This window comes from Salmo salar, chromosome ssa09 (genome assembly GCF_905237065.1).
Source record: "Salmo salar chromosome ssa09, Ssal_v3.1, whole genome shotgun sequence".
Lineage (NCBI taxonomy): Eukaryota > Metazoa > Chordata > Actinopteri > Salmoniformes > Salmonidae > Salmo > Salmo salar.
Window position 1 is genome coordinate 154,950,012 of NC_059450.1, and position 15,983 is coordinate 154,965,994.

Consider the following 15,983-nt stretch of genomic DNA (forward strand, 5'->3'; position numbering starts at 1 on the left):
GGCCCCCCTGTTGTTTTAGACCGCTTGCGCCACTCGGGAGCCCTTGTACTTCTATGGTATTATTAAAAACATTGACCTACTGATTTTGATTTAAAGTGTCGACGATGGACTAGTCAACTGCTACTTTCTGTGAAGCAAAGCCCATGTTTTACACCTGCTTCATTCTGTGAAGCAAAGCCCATGTTTTACACCTGCTTCATTCTGTGAAGCAAAGCCCATGTTTTACACCTGCTTCATTCTGTGAAGCAAAGCCCATGTTTTACACCTGCTTCATTCTTCAATCACACCTGTAGGTCTGTTCATTGGGTACTGGACTTCGTGCACCCCCACTTTTATACAATCTGGCAGGGGGGTCTGGGGGTCCTCCCCCTGAACAGTTTTTACATTTTCCAGCAATTCTATATTGTTTCTCAACAGGGAATCCATGTTTACTTGACAGCACACAACCTTTAATTCTTAGGATTTGATGGATTGACAGACCAAACTGTTAAAAGTATACTTGACCCAAATGACACTATGGTTTCCATACCGTAAGTGCCCACAGCAGCAGAGCCAATAAACATAATTTGAACAACAAACATCATTGTCGCAATTCATATCTCGCAGTAAAACTGTAAATATGACTTTAATCTCAAGAAAAGAAAGGTTTTAATGTTCTCTTACTTAGAAAATAGTCCTGATCATATAGACCTAGACGATATCCAAAACAACAAACTGAATTCATACATTTTCAGTCATTTTCAATTGTAAAAGTCGTATCAATTTCTACTCTATACCATAACAATTTGTACCAATCTGGGAGGTAAAGTCGTTAAAGTATTCCATCATTTCGCTGTGTATTTCAGATGGTATCAAGTCATCAATGAACAGACCTACAGGTGTCAGAGCAGATCACTGCACCTGTACATAGCCCATCTGTAAATAACCCATCCAACTACCTCATCCCCATACTGTATTTATTTATTTATTTATTTAATTATTTATCTTGCTCCTTTGCACCCCAGTATCTCTACTTGCACACTCATCTTCTGCACATTCTATCATTCCAGTGTTTAATTGCTATATTGTAATTACTTTTCCACCATGGCCTATTTATTGCCTTTACCTCCCTTATCTTACCTCATTTGCACACATTGTATATAGACTTTTGTTTTCTACTGTATTATTGATTGTATGTTTGTTTATTCCATGTGTAACTCTGTGTTGTTGTATGTGTCGAACTGCTTTGTTTTATCTTGGCCAGGTCGCAGTTGTAAATGAGAACTTGTTCTCAACTGGCCTACCTGGTTAAATAAAGGACTTGTTCTCAACTGGCCTACCTGGTTAAATAAAGGACTTGTTCTCAACTGGCCAACCTGGTTAAATAAAGGACTTGTTCTCAACTGGCCTACCTGGTTAAATAAAGGACTTGTTCTCAACTGGCCTACCTGGTTAAATAAAGGACTTGTTCTCAACTGGCCTACCTGGTTAAATAAAGGACTTGTTCTCAACTGGCCAACCTGGTTAAATAAAGGACTTGTTCTCAACTGGCCTACCTGGTTAAATAAAGGACTTGTTCTCAACTGGCCTACCTGGTTAAATAAAGGACTTGTTCTCAACTGGCCTACCTGGTTAAATAAAGGACTTGTTCTCAACTGGCCTACCTGGTTAAATAAAGGACTTGTTCTCAACTGGCCTACCTGGTTAAATAAAGGACTTGTTCTCAACTAGCCTACCTGGTTAAATAAAGGACTTGTTCTCAACTGGCCTACCTGGTTAAATAAAGGACTTGTTCTCAACTGGCCTACCTGGTTAAATAAAGGACTTGTTCTCAACTGGCCTACCTGGTTAAATAAAGGACTTGTTCTCAACTAGCCTACCTGGTTAAATAAAGGACTTGTTCTCAACTGGCCAACCTGGTTAAATAAAGGACTTGTTCTCAACTGGCCTACCTGGTTAAATAAAGGACTTGTTCTCAACTGGCCTACCTGGTTAAATAAAGGACTTGTTCTCAACTGGCCTACCTGGTTAAATAAAGGTGAAATAAAAAATGTGAATGTACCAGAGGACACCAACACAGATATCAATCAGAAGTCTCCTGGTTGGCTACTCAGTGTACTTAGTGAAGACACTGCTCATTCTCCCCTCTGTATTGGACGATAGTAAAGTACATGTCTGGGAAGCTATTACCTTAATAACTTTGTTTCCATTCTCCCGTCTGTATTGAATGATAGCTTGTCCAATTTTCTTTATTTTTTTTACTCTGGCCTTATTGACTCTACATTAATTAAGTGACTAATATGTGGTTATGTCTGCGCTACTGTTATCTCTAACTTTGTGTTTCCATTCTCCACCCTGTGGTGGACGATAGCTTGTACTATGGCCTTAACTTACTCCATATGGCTGCGTTTACACAGAACAGCCCAATTCGGATATTTTATTTCACTAATTGGTCTTTTGACCAATCGGATCGGCTCTTTAAAGATCTGATGTGTTTTGTCAAAAGACCAATTTGTGGGAAAAAATATCAGAATTGGTCTGTTCTGTGTTGACTGTGGTTCTCACTACCGCCCCCTGTAGTGGACGATAGCGAAGTACGCCCCGCGTTTCAACGGCTTCCAGCAGCAGGACAGTCAAGAGCTTCTGGCTTTCCTATTGGACGGGCTCCATGAGGACCTGAACAGGGTGCATGAGAAACCCTACGTAGAGCTGAAGGACAGCAACGGACGACCCGACTGGGAGGTCGCTTCAGAGGTCAGAGTTCAATCAACAAAACCAATCAAACACACACACACGTACACACACACACACACACACACACACAGGCATCTACACACACAGCCTATCAACCAACATGTAATTAACCTTTATTTTCCCTGAGAGAGTTACCCAATAAATGTTTTGGGGGAAATTGATCAGAGGGCCTTCAGTTGCACAGGCCCCCAGTTGCCCATCCCTGATCTCTGGTCCTTAGAGACCAGGGGAGAGGACAGTCCATCTTAGGTCCTTAGAGACCAGGAGAGGGGACAGTCCATCTTAGGTCCTTAGAGACCAGGGGAGAGGAGAGGGGACAGTCCATCTTAGATGACTAGAGACCAGGAGAGAGGACAGTCCATCTTAGGTCCTTAGAGACCAGGAGAGAGGAGAGAGGACAGTCCATTTTAGGTCCTTAGAGACCAGGAGAGAGGACAGTCCATCTTAGGTCCTTAGAGACGAGAGGAGAGGAGAGAGGACAGTCCATCTTAGGTCCTTAGAGACCAGGAGAGGGGACAGTCCATCTTAGGTCCTTAGAGACCAGGGGAGAGGACAGTCCATCTTAGGTCCTTAGAGACGAGAGGAGAGGAGAGAGGACAGTCCATCTTAGGTCCTTAGAGACCAGGAGAGGGGACAGTTCATTTTAGGTCCTTAGAGACCAGGAGAGAGGAGAGAGGACAGTCCATCTTAGGTCCTTAGAGACCAGGGGAGAGGAGAGGGGACAGTTCATTTTAGGTCCTTAGAGACCAGGAGAGAGGAGAGAGGACAGTCCATCTTAGGTCCTTAGAGACCAGGAGAGAGGACAGTCCATCTTAGGTCCTTAGAGACCAGGGGAGAGGAGAGGGGACAGTCCATCTTAGGTCCTTAGAGACCAGGGGAGAGGAGAGGGGACAGTCCATCTTAGGTCCTTAGAGACCAGGAGAGGGGACAGTCCATCTTAGGTCCTTAGAGACCAGGAGAGAGGAGAGAGGACAGTCCATCTTAGGTCCTTAGAGACCAGGGGAGAGGACAGTCCATCTTAGGTCCTTAGAGACCAGGGGAGAGGAGAGGGGACAGTCCATCTTAGGTCCTTAGAGACCAGGGGAGAGGAGAGGGGACAGTCCATCTTAGGTCCTTAGAGACCAGGAGAGAGGAGAGAGGACAGTCCATCTTAGGTCCTTAGAGACCAGGGGAGAGGACAGTCCATCTTAGGTCCTTAGAGACCAGGGGAGAGGAGAGGGGACAGTCCATCTTAGGTCCTTAGAGACCAGGGGAGAGGAGAGGGGACAGTCCATCTTAGGTCCTTAGAGACCAGGGGAGAGGAGAGAGGACAGTCCATCTTAGGTCCTTAGAGACCAGGGGAGAGGACAGTCCATCTTAGGTCCTTAGAGACCAGGGGAGAGGACAGTCCATCTTAGGTCCTTAGAGACCAGGGGAGAGGACAGTCCATCTTAGGTCCTTAGAGACCAGGAGAGAGGAGAGAGGACAGTCCATCTTAGGTCCTTAGAGACCAGGAGAGATGAGAGAGGACAGTCCATCTTAGGTCCTTAGAGACCAGGGGAGAGGAGAGGGGACAGTCCATCTTTGGTCCTTAGAGACCAGGGGAGAGGACAGTCCATCTTAGGTCCTTAGAGACCAGGGGAGAGGAGAGAGGACAGTCCATCTTAGATGACTAGAGACCAGGAGAGAGGACAGTCCATCTTAGGTCCTTAGAGACCAGGAGAGAGGAGAGAGGACAGTCCATCTTAGGTCCTTAGAGACCAGGGGAGAGGACAGTCCATCTTAGGTCCTTAGAGACCAGGGGAGAGGAGAGAGGACAGTCCATCTTAGGTCCTTAGAGACCAGGGGAGAGGACAGTCCATCTTAGGTCCTTAGAGACCAGGGGAGAGGAGAGAGTCAAAAGTTGATTCATCCACTAAACATTTCTTAAAGAGTGGATAACCTGTGGCGTGTGTATTGGTGTACAGGTTATGGACAGAGGATTAAAGTGTGTGTGTGATCGATCCTACGAGGGATTAGCAGGATTAGTGCTCTGTGTGTGTTTTACGTCCCGTCTATGTTTCCGTGTGTGTTCCTCGTCAGGCGTGGGAGAACCACTTGCGGAGGAACCGTTCCATCGTGGTGGATCTGTTCCACGGCCAGCTCAAGTCCCAGGTCAAGTGTAAGACGTGTGGTCACATCAGCGCCCGCTTCGACCCCTTCAACTTCCTGTCTTTACCCCTCCCCATGGACAGCTCCATGCACCTGGAGATCACTGGTGAGGACTGGGACAAAATACCCTGATGAAGGGAACAGGTTCCTGTAAAGGGGCGGAGGAGGGTTTGATCTCTGTGGACCAGATTGCCAGTTTGTGGCTTGGTTTTAATTAACCTGAACAGAGGAGAGTTTTTGTACTAACAGGTGGGAGGGGTCAGCAATGAATTTTCCTGTGTCTTTACCCTGGAATGGTGCGGGTCTGGTGGCCCTTCTCCCGACACCCCAAAATCAATAAAGCATGTCCTCATAGACAATAATAGTCAATGGGAAATATTCACATTTCTATTCACTTCCTGAAGTGACTGCATTTCCTCTCTCTGTCTGTCTCTCTGTCTGTCTCTCTGTCTGTCTCTCTGTCTGTCTCTCTGTCTGTCTCTCTGTCTGTCTCTCTGTCTGTCTCTCTGTCTGTCTCTCTGTCTGTCTCTGTCTGTCTCTCTGTCTGTCTCTCTGTCTGTCTCTCTGTCTGTCTGTCTGTCTGTCAGTCATTATGCTGGATGGTTCTACCCCTGTACGGTTCGGCCTGAGGCTCAACATAGATGACAAGTACATCGGTCTGAAGAAACAGCTGAGTGAACTGTGTAGTCTGAAACCAGACCAGATATTACTGGCTGAGGTCCACACCTCCAACATCAAGGTACACACACACACACATACTGATGTACACACACACACACACACACACACACACACACACACACACACACTGATGTACACACACACTGATGTACACACACACACACACACACACACACTGATGTACACACACACTGATGTACACACACACTGATGTACACACACACACACACACACACACACACTGATGTACACACACACACACACTGATGTACACACACACACACACTGATGTACACACACACACACTGATGTACACACACACACACACTGATGTGCACACTACAAGTGCAACACAGAGTAGTAATTGTGTGTGTGTGGGGGGGGGGTAGAACTTCCCTCAGGATAACCAGAAGGTGCGTCTGTCGGTGAACGGCTTCCTGTGTGCGTTTGAGATCCCTGTCCCAGGCTCCCCCACTTCCCTCTCCTCTCCAACACAGACAGGTGAGAACCTCCTATACTTTCACCCACCCTGGTTCTAGAGGCTGGTAGAATGTAACACCCTGGTTCTAGAGGCTGGTAGAATGTAACACCCTGGTTCTAGAGGCTGGTAGAATGTAACACCCTGGTTCTAGAGGTTGGTAGAATGTAACACCCTGGTTCTAGAGGTTGGTAGAATGTAACACCCTGGTTCTAGAGGCTGGTAGAATGTAACACCCTGGTTCTAGAGGTTGGTAGAATGTAACACCCTGGTTCTAGAGGTTGGTAGAATGTAACACCCTGGTTCTAGAGGTTGGTAGAATGTAACACCCTGGTTCTAGAGGTTGGTAGAATGTAACACGCCCTGGTTCTAGAGGTTGGTAGAATGTAACACCCTGGTTCTAGAGGCTGGTAGAATGTAACACCCTGGTTCTAGAGGTTGGTAGAATGTAACACCCTGGTTCTAGAGGTTGGTAGAATGTAACACCCTGGTTCTAGAGGTTGGTAGAATGTAACACCCTGGTTCTAGAGGTTGGTAGAATGTAACACCCTGGTTCTAGAGGTTGGTAGAATGTAACACCCTGGTTCTAGAGGTTGGTAGAATGTAACACCCTGGTTCTAGAGGTTGGTAGAATGTAACACCCTGGTTCTAGAGGTTGGTAGAATGTAACACCCTGGTTCTAGAGGCTGGTAGAATGTAACACCCTGGTTCTAGAGGTTGGTAGAATGTAACACCCTGGTTCTAGAGGCTGGTAGAATGTAACACCCTGGTTCTAGAGGGCGGTAGAATGTAACACGCCCTGGTTCTAGAGGCTGGTAGAATGTAACACCCTGGTTCTAGAGGTTGGTAGAATGTAACACGCTGGTTCTAGAGGCTGGTAGAATGTAACACCCTGGTTCTAGAGGCTGGTAGAATGTAACACCCTGGTTCTAGAGGTTGGTAGAATGTAACACGCCCTGGTTCTAGAGGCTGGTAGAATGTAACACGCCCTGGTTCTAGAGGCTGGTAGAATGTAACACGCCCTGGTTCTCGAGGTTGGTAGAATGTAACACCCTGGTTCTAGAGGCTGGTAGAATGTAACACGCTGGTTCTAGAGGCTGGTAGAATGTAACACGCTGGTTCTAGAGGCTGGTAGAATGTAACACGCTGGTTCTAGAGGCTGGTAGAATGTAACACGCTGGTTCTAGAGGCTGGTAGAATGTAACACGCTGGTTCTAGAGGCTGGTAGAATGTAACACGCCCTGGTTCTAGAGGCTGGTAGAATGTAACACGCCCTGGTTCTAGAGGCTGGTAGAATGTAACACGCCCTGGTTCTAGAGGCTGGTAGAATGTGACACGCCCTGGTTCTAGAGGTTGGTAGAATGTAACACCCTGGTTCTAGAGGTTGGTAGAATGTAACACGCCCTGGTTCTAGAGGCTGGTAGAATGTAACACGCCCTGGTTCTCGAGGCTGGTAGAATGTAACACCCTGGTTCTAGAGGCTGGTAGAATGTAACACGCTGGTTCTAGAGGCTGGTAGAATGTAACACGCTGGTTCTAGAGGCTGGTAGAATGTAACACCCTGGTTCTAGAGGCTGGTAGAATGTAACACCCTGGTTCTAGAGGCTGGTAGAATGTAACACGCCCTGGTTCTAGAGGCTGGTAGAATGTAACACGCCCTGGTTCTAGAGGCTGGTAGAATGTGACACGCCCTGGTTCTAGAGGCTGGTAGAATGTAACACCCTGGTTCTAGAGGTTGGTAGAATGTAACACCCTGGTTCTAGAGGTTGGTAGAATGTAACACCCTGGTTCTAGAGGCTGGTAGACTGTAACACCCTGGTTCTAGAGGCTGGTAGAATGTAACACCCTGGTTCTAGAGGTTGGTAGAATGTAACACCCTGGTTCTAGAGGTTGGTAGAATGTAACACCCTGGTTCTAGAGGTTGGTAGAATGTAACACCCTGGTTCTAGAGGCTGGTAGAATGTAACACCCTGGTTCTAGAGGTTGGTAGAATGTAACGCCCTGGTTCTAGAGGCTGGTAGAATGTAACGCCCTGGTTCTAGAGGTTGGTAGAGTGTAACGCCCTGGTTCTAGAGGTTGGTAGAATGTAACGCCCTGGTTCTAGAGGTTGGTAGAATGTAACGCCCTGGTTCTAGAGGTTGGTAGAATGTAACGCCCTGGTTCTAGAGGTTGGTAGAATGTAACGCCCTGGTTCTAGAGGTTGGTAGAATGTAACGCCCTGGTTCTAGAGGTTGGTAGAATGTAACACCCTGGTTCTAGAGGTTGGTAGAATGTAACACGCCCTGGTTCTAGAGGTTGGTAGAATGTAACACGCCCTGGTTCTAGAGGTTGGTAGAATGTAACACCCTGGTTCTAGAGGCTGGTAGAATGTAACACCCTGGTTCTAGAGGTTGGTAGAATGTAACACCCTGGTTCTAGAGGTTGGTAGAATGTAACACCCCTGGTTCTAGAGGCTGGTAGAATGTAACACCCTGGTTCTAGAGGCTGGTAGAATGTAACACGCCCTGGTTCTAGAGGCTGGTAGAATGTAACACCCTGGTTCTAGAGGCTGGTAGAATGTAACACCCTGGTTCTAGAGGTTGGTAGAATGTAACACCCTGGTTCTAGAGGTTGGTAGAATGTAACACCCTGGTTCTAGAGGTTGGTAGAATGTAACACCCTGGTTCTAGAGGTTGGTAGAATGTAACACCCTGGTTCTAGAGGTTGGTAGAATGTAACACCCTGGTTCTAGAGGTTGGTAGAATGTAACACCCTGGTTCTAGAGGTTGGTAGAATGTAACACCCTGGTTCTAGAGGTTGGTAGAATGTGACACGCCCTGGTTCTAGAGGTTGGTAGAATGTGACACGCCCTGGTTCTAGAGGCTGGTAGAATGTGACACCCTGGTTCTAGAGGCTGGTAGAATGTAACACCCTGGTTCTAGAGGTTGGTAGAATGTAACACCCTGGTTCTAGAGGCTGGTAGAATGTAACACCCTGGTTCTAGAGGCTGGTAGAATGTAACACCCTGGTTCTAGAGGCTGGTAGAATGTAACACCCTGGTTCTAGAGGTTGGTAGAATGTAACACCCTGGTTCTAGAGGTTGGTAGAATGTAACACCCTGGTTCTAGAGGCTGGTAGAATGTAACACCCTGGTTCTAGAGGCTGGTAGAATGTAACACCCTGGTTCTAGAGGTTGGTAGAATGTAACACCCTGGTTCTAGAGGCTGGTAGAATGTAACACCCTGGTTCTAGAGGCTGGTAGAATGTAACACCCTGGTTCTAGAGGTTGGTAGAATGTAACGCGCCCTGGTTCTAGAGGCTGGTAGAATGTGACACCCTGGTTCTAGAGGTTGGTAGAATGTAACGCACCCTGGTTCTAGAGGCTGGTAGAATGTAACACCCTGGTTCTAGAGGTTGGTAGAATGTAACACCCTGGTTCTAGAGGTTGGTAGAATGTAACACCCTGGTTCTAGAGGCTGGTAGAATGTAACACCCTGGTTCTAGAGGTTGGTAGAATGTAACACCCTGGTTCTAGAGGTTGGTAGAATGTAACACCCTGGTTCTAGAGGCTGGTAGAATGTAACACCCTGGTTCTAGAGGTTGGTAGAATGTAACACCCTGGTTCTAGAGGTTGGTAGAATGTAACACCCTGGTTCTAGAGGTTGGTAGAATGTAACACGCTGGTTCTAGAGGCTGGTAGAATGTAACACCCTGGTTCTAGAGGCTGGTAGAATGTAACACCCTGGTTCTAGAGGTTGGTAGAATGTAACACCCTGGTTCTAGAGGTTGGTAGAATGTAACACCCTGGTTCTAGAGGTTGGTAGAATGTAACACCCTGGTTCTAGAGGTTGGTAGAATGTAACACCCTGGTTCTAGAGGTTGGTAGAATGTAACACCCTGGTTCTAGAGGCTGGTAGAATGTAACACCCTGGTTCTAGAGGCTGGTAGAATGTAACACCCTGGTTCTAGAGGCTGGTAGAATGTAACACCCTGGTTCTAGAGGTTGGTAGAATGTAACACCCTGGTTCTAGAGGTTGGTAGAATGTAACACCCTGGTTCTAGAGGTTGGTAGAATGTAACACCCTGGTTCTAGAGGCTGGTAGAATGTAACACCCTGGTTCTAGAGGTTGGTAGAATGTAACACCCTGGTTCTAGAGGTTGGTAGAATGTAACACCCTGGTTCTAGAGGCTGGTAGAATGTGACCAGTGGTGGGAGTCGTTAGACCCTGTTGTGGCTGAAGTGACCAGAGCTGCCAGCTTGAAAAAAGCATTCATTATACCTGGTTGAGAATCTTTTTGACTAACACTGTACCCCCTCGTTATGAATTTAACCCTACCATGTCTCTCTCTCTCTCTCTCTCTGTCTCTCTCTCTGTCTCTCCGACATCTCTTCAGGCATCAGCCCTGTGCCCATGGCTAACGGGGTGGCGGTGACAGCTGAAGGGCATCTTGCCGGTAAGCCTGGCCTGATCCCCAACGGCGTTCCCAGCGCCGTGGTGCCCTGCAGAGAGGCCGCAGAGAGAGCCCTGGTCGACGGAGGGTTGTGGGTGTCCCCCGTCCAGGACAGCCCCTTCATCGGGTACATTATTGCCATGCACAGGAAGATGGTGGGTACCACATAATATATAGATAGTGTGTTTGTGTGTTGTTTTGGAACAGGAGTCTGGATATTGGTTGGACTCCCTGAGTTGAACATCGTTCTGTTGGATGAGAAAATAACCCAACCACAATATCGCCTGCTACACTACAAAACGACAACTTTTCCTGTCACCAAATGCACATGTATAATCTCTAGAAACTCTACTTGCCGGACGTAAAGTGAAATGTGTCCGTCTGCTATAAAAATAAACCTCTGAATCCATCTTTTGCCCGAACCTCACCATATTCCTGTTGAGTTGAACAGAGTTAGATTTCCTGGTATGAAGTCTCACATGATGTAACGGCAGCTCTCTGTTCAACTCTGTCAATCTCAGCTGATTTCTTTTGGTTTGTTGGTTTTCCCCCCATTCCTGTATGTCCTCTTCCTGTAGATGCGGACGGAGTTGTATTTCCTGTCCAGTCAGAAGAACCGTACCAGTCTGTTTGGGATGCCGCTGATCGTTCCCTGTACGGTTCACACCAGTCAGAAGGACCTGTATGATGCTGTCTGGATACAGGTGACCCGTCTGGCCAGCCCTCTGCCCCCGCAGGAGGCCAGCAACCATGCACAGGACTGGTCAGTACCACACACACACACACACACACACACACAGGGCTAGTCTGCAAGTCTCCCCTTGATGTGATGGTTATCTTGATTACCTGCAGGTTGTTAATGAAGTTGTGGTGTGTGTGTTTTATTCCCCTGCTACAGTGATGACAGTATGGGTTACCAGTACCCCTTCACACTGAGAGTGGTGGGGAAAGATGGCAACTCATGTGCCTGGTGTCCCTGGTACAGGTGAGGTGGCCTCCTCCATCATCATCATCATCATCATCATCAAAACACACTTCTGTTACTAGATCTCATTTGTCAGAAACTGTGTGTGTGTGTGTGTGTGTGTGTGTGTGTGTGTGTGTGTGTGCAGGTTCTGTCGAGGCTGTGCGGTGGACTGTACAGAGGACAGGGCCTCGGTAGGAAACGCCTACATAGCTGTTGACTGGGATCCTACAGCCCTACACCTCCGCTACCAGACCTCACAGGAGAGGGTGAGTCATCACATCCTACAGGAAAAGATCACATTCGCATCACATTGCATCACATTGCATCACATCCGCATCACACCCCCACATTCACATCCACATCCACATCACATATTTAGCAGATGTTATTGTGGGTGTAGTGAAATGCTTGTGTTCCTAGCTCCAACAGTGCAGTAATATCTAACAATTCACAACAATAAACACACATCTAAAAGTAAAAGAATGGAATATAGAAATATTAGGACGAGCAATGTCGGAGTGGCATTGACTAAAATACAGTAGAAAAGAATACAGTATATGCATATGAGATGAGTAAAGCCGTATGTAAACATTATTAAAGGGCGGTAAGAAAATTGAAGTGGGGCGGGAGAGGTAAGACAATTGAAGTGGGTCTCAGGTGACCGGTAAGGTGGATGGGATATGAGCCTCTCAAAGCACTTCATGATGACAGAAGTGAGTGCTACGGGGCGATAGTCATTTAGTTCAGTTACCTTTGCCTTCTTGGGTACAGGAACAATGGCGGCCACCTTGAAGCATGTGGGGACAGCAGACTGGGATAGGGATCGATTGAATATGTCCATAAACACTCCAGCCTGCTGGTCTGCGTAAGTTCTGAGGACATGGGTAGGGATGCCGTCTGGGCCGGCAGCCTTGCGAGGGTTAACACGCTTAAATGTCTTACTCGCTCCGGCCACGGAGAAGGAGAGCCCGCAGTCCTTGGTAGTGGGCCGCGTCGACGGCACTGTGTTATCTGCAAAGCGGGTGAAGAAGGTGTTTAGTTTGTCCGGAAGCAAGACGTCGGTGTCCGCGACATGGCTTGTTTTCCCTTTGTAATCCATGATTGTCTGTAGACCCTGCCACATACGTCTTGTCTGAGCCGTTGAATTGCGACTCCGCTTTGTCTCTGTACTGACGTTTTTCCTGTTTCATTGCCTTACGGAAGGAATAACTACACTTTTTGTATTCAACCATATTCCCAGTCAACTTTCCATGGTTAAATGCGGTAGTTCGCGCCTTCAGTTTTGCGCGAATGCTGCCATCTATCCACGGTTTCTGGTTTGGGTAGGGTTTAATAGTCACCGTGGGAACAACATCCCCTATACACTTCCTGATGAACTCAGTCAGCGTGTTCGCGTAAGCGTCTATGTTATTCTCAGAGGCTACCCGGAACATATCCCGGTCTGCGTGATCAAAACAATCTTGAAGCATGGATTCCGATTGGTCAGACCAGCGTTGAATAGACCTTAGCACGGGTACTTCCTGTCTGAGTTTCTGCCTATAGGAACGGAGGAGCAAAATGGAGTTGTGTTCTGATTTGCCGAAGGGAGGGCGGGGGGGAAGGGCCTTTGTAGGCATCTCTGAAAGGCGAGTAGCAGTGATCTAGTGTTTTTCCTAGGCGAGTACTACAGTCAATGTGTTGATAGAACTTCCGTAGCGTTTTCCTCAAATTTGCTTTGTTAAAATTACCAGCTACAATAAATGCGGCCTCAGGATATGTGGTTTCCAGTTTACATCAAATGTAATTATATAGCCCTTCTTACATCAGCTGATATCTCAAAGTGCTGTACAGAAACCCAGCCTAAAACCCTAAACAGCAAGCAATGCAGATGTAGAAGCACGGTGGCTAGGAAAAACTCCCTAGACAGGCCAAAACCTAGGATGAAACCTAGAGAGGAACCAGGCTGTACATAAAGTCCAGTGTAGTTCCTTGAAGGCGTCGTGGTATCGTCTGTCATGTCTTAGGAGCTAGTAGCATAGCCTCCATGTCTGTCATGTCTTAGGAGCTACAGGCAGAGCCTCCATGTCTGTCATGTCTTAGGAGCTAGTAGCATAGCCTCCATGTCTGTCATGTCTTAGGAGCTAGTAGCATAGCCTCCATGTCTGTCATGTCTTAGGAGCTAGTAGCATAGCCACCATGTCTGTCATGTCTTAGGAGCTAGTAGCATAGCCGCCATGTCTGTCATGTCTTAGGAGCTAGTAGCATAGCCTCCATGTCTGTCATGTCTTAGGAGCTACAGGCAGAGCCTCCATGTCTGTCATGTCTTAGGAGCTAGTAGCATAGCCTCCATGTCTGTCATGTCTTAGGAGCTAGTAGCATAGCCTCCATGTCTGTCATGTCTTAGGAGCTAGTAGCATAGCCGCCATGTCTGTCATGTCTTAGGAGCTAGTAGCATAGCCGCCATGTCTGTCATGTCTTAGGAGCTAGTAGCATAGCCTCCATGTCTGTCATGTCTTAGGAGCTAGTAGCATAGCCTCCATGTCTGTCATGTCTTAGGAGCTAGTAGCGTAGCATAGCCTCCATGTCTGTCATGTCTTAGGAGCTAGTAGCGTAGCATAGCCTCCATGTCTGTCATGTCTTAGGAGCTAGTAGCATAGCCTCCATGTCTGTCATGTCTTAGGAGCTAGTAGCATAGCCTCCATGTCTGTCATGTCTTAGGAGCTAGTAGCATAGCCTCCATGTCTGTCATGTCTTAGGAGCTAGTAGCATAGCCTCCAGGTCTGTCATGTCTTAGGAGCTAGTAGCATAGCCTCCAGGTCTGTCATGTCTTAGGAGCTAGTAGCATAGCCTCCATGTCTGTCATGTCTTAGGAGCTAGTAGCATAGCCCCCATGTCTGTCATGTCTTAGGAGCTAGTAGCATAGCCTCCATGTCTGTCATGTCTTAGGAGCTAGTAGCATAGCCTCCATGTCTGTCATGTCTTAGGAGCTAGTAGCATAGCCTCCATGTCTGTCATGTCTTAGGAGCTAGTAGCATAGCCTCCATGTCTGTCATGTCTTAGGAGCTAGTAGCATAGCCTCCATGTCTGTCATGTCTTAGGAGCTAGTAGCATAGCCTCCAGGTCTGTCATGTCTTAGGAGCTAGTAGCATAGCCTCCAGGTCTGTCGGCCCCATCTTGCCATCCCGGTGCTGGAGATATGTTGAGTATAAGGACACATTTTATTTAACCTTTATTTAATTAGGAAAGTCAGTTAAGAACAAATTCTTCTTTACAATGACAGCCCTACCCCGGCCAAACCCTCCCCTAACCCGGACGACGCTGGGCCAATTGTGCGCCGCCCTAATGGGACTCCCGATCACGGCCGGTTGTGATACAGCCCGGGATCGAACCCGGGTCTGTAGTAACGCTTCTGCGACCCAGTGCCTTAGAACGCTGCGCCACTCGGGAGCACATGATGGCGCCAGAGAACTTTACCCATATCAAATCACATACAGGCTTCCTATCTCCCCTGGCTCTATCCCTGATCTTAGAGGAGCAATGTAGTGAGGAGTCAGTCACAGGCCCCAGTCTGTCTCTGTCCTGTCTAACCCCCTTCTCCCTGTCTCTCTCTGCGTCTCTCTCTCTCTCTCTGTCTCTCTCTCTGTCTCTCTGTCTCTCTCTCTCTGTCTCTCTCTCTGTCTCTCTCTCTGTCTCTCTCTCTGTGTCTCTGTCTCTCTCTCTCTCTCTGTGTCTCTCTCTCTCTCTCTCTCTGTCTCTCGATAGATAGATAGATAGATAGATAGATAGATAGATAGATAGATAGATAGATAGATAGATAGATAGATAGATAGATGAGCCAGAGTCACAGGCCCCTATCTATCTGTCCCGTCTAAACCCCTTCTCCCTGTCTCTCTCTCTCTCTAGATAGTGGAGGAGCACTGTAGTGTGCAGCAGAGTCGCAGGGCCCAGGCTGAGCCCATCAGTCTAGACAGTTGTCTGAAGGCCTTCACCAGTGAGGAGGAGCTGGGAGAAGATGAGCTCTACTACTGCTCCAAGTGCAAGACCCACCGCCTGGCCACCAAGAAACTGGACCTGTGGAGGCTCCCGCCTATACTGGTCAGAACACTGACACACACACACACACACACACACACACACACACACACTCACACACACACACACTCACTGGCTACTGTAGTTGTGATGCTACCAGATACTGTAGTTAGATACTGTATGTTATGATGCTACCACCCATAGTGGTTAGAACACTGACACAGTGTACCCTAGCAAGACTAGTACCCACCATCGCTACAGTACACAGTACCCACCATCGCTGCAGTACACAGTACCCACCATCGCTGCAGTACCCACCATCGCTGCAGTACCCACCATCGCTACAGTACCCACCATCGCTGCAGTACACAGTACCCACCATCGCTACAGTACCCACCATCGCTGCAGTACACAGTACCCACCATCACTGCAGTACCCACCATCGCTACAGTACACAGTACCCACCATCGCTACAGTACCCACCGTCGCTGCAGTACCCACCATCGCTGCAGTACCCACCGTCGCTACAGTACACAGTACCCACCATCGCTA

The 15,983-nt window shown here is 47.7% G+C and overlaps 1 protein-coding gene across 8 annotated transcripts in view; it reads left to right on the top strand.

The window, feature by feature from the left end:
* LOC106613358 (ubiquitin carboxyl-terminal hydrolase 32) overlaps window positions 1-15,983 on the top strand; it is a 107,328-nt gene that overhangs the window by 73,800 nt on the left and 17,545 nt on the right. For all 8 annotated transcript variants that reach the window (XR_006771245.1, XR_006771244.1, XM_045724865.1 and 5 more), the window contains 9 exons: window positions 2,560-2,733; window positions 4,795-4,969; window positions 5,451-5,602; window positions 5,934-6,045; window positions 10,397-10,608; window positions 11,032-11,216; window positions 11,352-11,438; window positions 11,566-11,686; window positions 15,303-15,494. Coding sequence is in view for 6 of the 8 variants with exons in the window: in XM_045724865.1 (XP_045580821.1) it covers window positions 2,560-2,733; window positions 4,795-4,969; window positions 5,451-5,602; window positions 5,934-6,045; window positions 10,397-10,608; window positions 11,032-11,216; window positions 11,352-11,438; window positions 11,566-11,686; window positions 15,303-15,494 (1,410 nt within the window). In the remaining 2 variants the exon portion in view is untranslated. The remainder of the gene's footprint in view (window positions 1-2,559; window positions 2,734-4,794; window positions 4,970-5,450; window positions 5,603-5,933; window positions 6,046-10,396; window positions 10,609-11,031; window positions 11,217-11,351; window positions 11,439-11,565; window positions 11,687-15,302; window positions 15,495-15,983) is intronic.